General features: G+C 34.2%; 1 protein-coding gene across 3 annotated transcripts in view; it reads left to right on the top strand.

Moving 5' to 3' along the window:
• The first annotated feature begins 1,197 nt into the window (after positions 1-1,197).
• Positions 1,198-6,000, top strand: part of Phk-3 (Pherokine 3) — a 136,797-nt gene continuing 131,994 nt past the window's right edge. The window contains exon 1 of one of the 3 annotated variants that reach the window (XM_067772913.1): positions 1,198-1,352. Coding sequence is in view for 1 of the 3 variants with exons in the window: in XM_067772911.1 (XP_067629012.1) it covers positions 1,820-1,822 (3 nt within the window). In the remaining 2 variants the exon portion in view is untranslated. Of the gene's footprint in view, positions 1,353-1,804; positions 1,823-3,241; positions 3,354-6,000 lie in introns of those variants that run through there. The other 2 variants (XM_067772911.1, XM_067772912.1) reach the window with 2 other exon arrangements.

Here is a 6,000-nt window from a genome sequence, read left to right as displayed (position 1 = left end):
CGTAAAAGCAACCCATCCAGATTTTTAAATTTGGGAGTATCAGAGCTCTGTCATCATTGGAAAAGAAACCTCTAGTATTTGATTCATGAAACAAATGTAGCTTTTCTTCACCTCTCTTTTTTCCCCCTTGCGTGACAGCATTATTTATAAGTGCTAAGAAAAGAATACGTAAACGACGGTACTTATTTCAATAACACCAAACACATAAGTTACATTCGTCTAAGCCATTTTTTTGTATTCAATTGGCCAATTGCTTTTCCAAATTAATTATTTTCCCTCTTGGAGAACTACTTTTTGGTGGGATTCTTAAGTTTATACACCAAACCTCCTCGAGCCTTACTTCCATGTTTCATATTTTCTTCTTTCGGGAAATGGTTTGGGAAGGGCTTTCGGTTTGAGTTTCCAAATAGGAAGCATATATGGTGTTTTGCTTAGTTGTGCCTAAATTGAAGGCCTCGCTTCAATGGGATGGGAATAGCTCCTGGATACAGCCTCATTTTCCTTGAAATTGAATTTTTTAATACAACCATATCGCTTGCGTCTTTGTTCTCAAGCTGGTGTTTTGAAAAAATGAACTATTTTGCTGTCCTTGCTCTTGTAACACGGACCACAATCTTAATACCTTGTGCCCTTTTCATACTTCTACCTACCTACTTCCGCAAACCAATTGTCAACCCCACCCACCCGGGATTGCCTAGAAAGTTCGATGTGGCCATATTAAATCGTTCAGGCTTTTACCATAATTGTGCTTGTTACCGGAGCGTACTGGATATACGTTTGGAAAAGGACCATCAACATTGACAACTTTCCCCAAAACCTTTTAAGGCCTTTACAACAACAACATGGGCATGTAAGCTGCGAAATATTCTAAGTGTACATGTATCCCACTGTTCTTGGCGTGTTCTTGTTGCAAATGATGGTGTTTTATTTAAGAATAAAATCTATCTTTCACAAATTTTAAATTCAAAATATTTTGAAAAACTATCTGAAAGGGTTAAGAATTTTTTCTTTATGACATTAGAGTCCGGTACTTTGTGATAGAATAGTCAAATTCAATCACACTTTGTTTTATATACTTTTAGCTCAACTACATCAACTAAACCACGATAAATTACCAATTGCCAAAATCGGAAACGATAACATCTGGTTTTATTTTGTCAAGTTTTAGGGTTGACAGAAATTAGTGAATATCAGAATTGTTAACGTTTTTGTTAGTTAATTTACGGCTTGCTAATGTTAAAAAAGTTAGCGAATAACGGTACTGATTACATGCATTAAGAATAAAAACCATCAAAGCGGCTTTTATTGGGATGTGATTCATTGCCGATGGGAATAATTAGTCAATTTACAAGGTATTTTATTGTCTTATGCAGTACATTTTTATACACTGGCCTAAGTTTATTGATCGAACAAAATTAGCATTTTAATATTACGTATATTTTTGGCGGGTATGTGTGAAACTTCTAAAGCTCCTCATAGGATGGCTACAAACGTAATTACGTATATCTGAGAAATATTAAAATAAGTATGCAATGAACTGAAGCAAGCATTAAAAGGAAAGCATTTTTTATTTCTGCTGAAGTGGTTTATATTTACATGTCAAAGTCCGATTTAATGTTTTCGTAGTAAATTCAAGGGCACTTAATTTAACGTAAACGGATTCAAACAATAAATGTGAATAAAGCAATTATTGAATTATATAAGTAGGAAAGAAAGCACAAAAGCTAAAATGTATTTTTAGTTTTATTTTGAATTCCGGTTCTTATTATGAATATTAATACACTGTGAATTATTTCCTTCCGTTTAAAATTTCAAAACAATGGTACGGCAAGAACTAAATTTCTTATGTTGGTTAGATCTTAAATATCGTATAAAAATATCAAGCTTTCAATTAGGCAGTTTACTGCGCAACTAAATCAGATTCTAAAAAGATAAAATGCATAATCGTCCAATGGAAATACGCGAGAGGATACGAAGTATACAGTAAGTTTTTGTATACAATATGATCCCAGGGCTTTACTTTTATCTGACTAAATCCCCTTTCTATGAGCCATGGGCCGCCAATTTTTAGGTAATCAAGGTCAAAGTCACATATATTAGTTTTTCACAAATATTTCGATTTTTAGGGGTTTACCGTGTTTTTGTCATTACATAGTTGTAAACCTTTACGTGCTCTGAAAGTCTGACCTAGAATATTATTCATGGGGTTATCCGTTTATTCAACAAAGCGCCGAGACCGCGATCTCTTAATCAAACTTTCCGTTACCCATATCAATTAAATGATGCAAATTCGCTCAAATTTTGTATTGTAGACTAACACTAGAACCCCTAAGTCACATGAAGGAAATTTACAAACTTGGAAAAAATGGGAGCGGAACCGGAGTTTTGTAGAATTTTCGGTTTCCGGCTGTAACGCGTAAGGTTGATCGCATGAAAAATCATTTCAGGTGAGAATTTAGGGAATGTAATGATATACAACATTGCGAATAGCTGATTTGTGTGACTTTTAACCCTAAATATCCAAGCTAACTGGTATATATTGATATTACATTGTAACGCTATATTTGCACTTTGTAATCCATATACCTACATTTAAGCTTAAAAAATTTAAATACTAAACGTTAGTTCATATTCGCTTGCCTATCGTATGACTTCGAAACGGAAGCGTATTTTTGGACCTGGCGTCTGTCTTTAGACGGGCGCATAAAGGCAACAAGCCTCAAAGGGCACCAAAAGAATTAAGGAGCTTATTGAGCTTAAAAGGGAGTGATAATCTGTACTTTAAGCAACAACTTCGAATCTTCCCAAATGCTACCCGAAAATACTGAAGTGTACCTTTAACCCATTTTTGGTAATATCACAAAACTTGACTTCGCTAATAGAAAGAATAGAAATTTCTGAACGAATTAAATTTTGGCAGTATTGTACGTCTGAGGTGGTGACTTTCGAATTTGCAAAATACTCATGTCATCGTTTTGCTTTTTATTTTTTTATATATTAAAACGTTGTAGTCTGATACTACTTATTAGAATTTATTTTGCCAAGGAGGCAAAACAAACTGCTAAGGAGTTCCAAAAATTCAGTGTACTCGATAATGTAAAGACGCCCCTGTCATACATGCTTTTTCGTTAGTATGTATATCCATAAGTGATGCGCCCTCTCTGCGGCTATATGATGGGTAATAAAAGCAAATGCAGCAATAATTTCCAACAGGCATTGTTTAGAGTGTAATGCTTTCTGCCAATTTTTTGGCTATATAAAGTGGTAAAATGCCGCCTTCATGTAATTATAGTCCAGTTGTCCAGGTGTCCAGAGTGAAATTCGTCAATTTAGATATACGAAATTTTTAAATAGTGAGTGAAAAAATTGGTGCATATGATTAAGTGTACAATGTAATTCAGGCTAAGTTGGTGTATCTGCAAGAGCAATATATAGCGGCAATAAGTAGAATTAGTAATTATTGTGAGAGTTTTACGGTTTTAACGAATTCACTCGCATAAACGTGCTGAGACTTCGTAATTTTTTTTAAATTACATACTCGATCTACATACATTCATACATACATACATACATATATGTTCATATGTGTATGAAGAAACTTACCCTGCAAAAAATGCGAATAGTCTAAGATGAATCCGGGATGAGTCGCAAAGGAGTATGTGGCCAATGCCAGTTTTGATCTCTTTGTATGAGTTTTAGTGTTCCCTTTTGTTTGAGCATGTCCTATGAAGAGACTAATTGTACCCATTTACACCCGAAAGGGGTCGAGAGAACCAATCCCCTTTTTATCCATATAGGAACGTATGAAGCCAAGCCCTTTTCGGTTCAATAATGATTCAATTAGGAACCAGTCGCAGTTTTCATGGCAGAAAAACAATCGAAGGGTTTGCCAAGCCACCTAATCTATTTGATGAAAGTTGTTCGAGCGCTTTTAAAAAAGGAATACAAAATATTCTCCGAATTTAACCCTAACTCTGGCGTAGTTGTTAGGCCCTAGTAATTTAGATTCGATATAGGTAGGGCTCCGTATTTTTCTTAAATAATTCGATTCAATCACCTGTAATCTTAACTCACTTCGTTGCCCTTTTTTTAACATTTCTTAAAATGTTATATCAAGAAGAATTTCTGAGCTCTAGGCGACACATATATATTAGTAATAAAAATGCAATTAATTATACCATATATGTTGTATTTATTTCTTTTGTCGATATTTCGATTTCAATTAGAAATCATCTTCAGGGACTTGTGAATGCACCTTGTCGACGTATTATATTCTTCTTCATATAACTTTTGAAAGTCCGAAAATAAAAATAAAAACAACATCAATTTCTTAAAATGGGCTACAAAGATTTGCACTAAAAAGGATAATTGTGCCAAAACGTAGACAAAAGAAATCAATCTCTTTAGGGATTGATCGCACGATGTTTTGCAGGGTATCAACAGACATATGTATGTATGTACAAGTCATATATATAATACTTCTATATCAACACCTTCCTATCTTCCTAATGTGCAAATTTTCTGTCAATAATTATTTGCTGAAACTGTGCAACTGTATGTTCTGCGCATGCGCTGGCTTTGTTAGTGTTAGTGAATTGTAGTAGCGTGTGTAAAAAAAGTATTAAAGAGGTTACAACGGGTCCTATCCCCTTTACCCAACTTCTGCATACTAATTGTTATAAAATTTCAGTTTAGTCGGCGGACACCGTGGTGTGATGGTAGCGTGCTCCGCCTGCCACACCGTATGCCCTGGGTTCGTACCCCGGGCAAAGCAACATCAAAATTTTAGAAATAAAGTTTTTCAATTAGAAGAAAATTTTTCTAAGCGCGGTCGCCCCTCCGCAGTGTTTGGCAAGCGCTCCGGGTGTATTTCTGCCATGAAAAGCTCTCAGTGAAAACTCATCTGCCTTGCAGATGCCGTTCGGAGTCGACATAAAACATGTAGGTCCCGTCCGGCCAATTTGTAGGGAAAATAAAGAGGAGCACAACGCAAATTGGAAGAGAAGCTCGGCCTTAGATATTTTCGGAGGTCATCGCGCCTTACATTTATTTTTATTTATTTAGTCGATTAAACAATGAAAAGGCCAACAAATACAATACAAGGCTTGATGTATTTATTATTTAAACATGGGCTGCAGCCATACAAAGTACATTATTTATATAAATAGTAAAAAAAAACAAGGCAAAGAATTCATATTTTTGAAATGAAAAAAATTCAAATATACATGTATAAAAATATACTTATACATACATCCCAACAAGCATTTCTTAAAACGTTTTTAAAAATAATTTAAAGTGAATTAGCTTGACAAACGATATATAAATGTTTTCAAAATTTTACTTATTTTGAGTTTTTTAATGAAGTAAATTTTTGATGAAGTAAACAAAATATGAGTACTGGGCTGGCTGCTATTGTTGTTGAAAAAATATCAATTTTGTAAATTTTTTCTAACATACTCTTATTCGTCCATACTTTTTTTCTTTTCAAAAAACAATCGAATATCCAAATAAAAACTTATTACTTCCTTACACAGCTGTGTCCGGTGATTATTAAAGATGTCATTGCTAAATAAATTTTCGATGGCTATGTGATTGTCCATGATACTATTGGAGAATTCATCACTTGTATTTTGAAAAATTTTATTTATTAAACTTAATTTTGCATTTCCAATTGAGCATGCCTTGAGAACTTGTTTTAAAGCTTTCTCTGACACTATACAAATATTACATACGTCCACAGATGGTGCGACAAACGGACCTTTATTTTTGTGAACTTAAAGTAAAGGCATTTCTTCACCAATCAATTACCCTTGACATGTGGAACATTCTATTTTCTTTTGTACCTTCCTAGCAACATAGCCAGCTATATAACGAACAACATTGTCCACATATACAGACAATCCCCACATCGTATTAACATAAACATTTGCTAACTCGAAATCTATTACCTCGCTATTTTTTTTTGAAGGATACTAGTAGACGCTGAAGACGCCTCTAGAA

This window comes from Eurosta solidaginis, chromosome 3 (genome assembly GCF_040869045.1).
Source record: "Eurosta solidaginis isolate ZX-2024a chromosome 3, ASM4086904v1, whole genome shotgun sequence".
NCBI lineage: Eukaryota > Metazoa > Arthropoda > Insecta > Diptera > Tephritidae > Eurosta > Eurosta solidaginis.
Note: the sequence above shows the minus strand (reverse complement) of the source record. Positions and strands in the feature narration are given on the sequence as shown.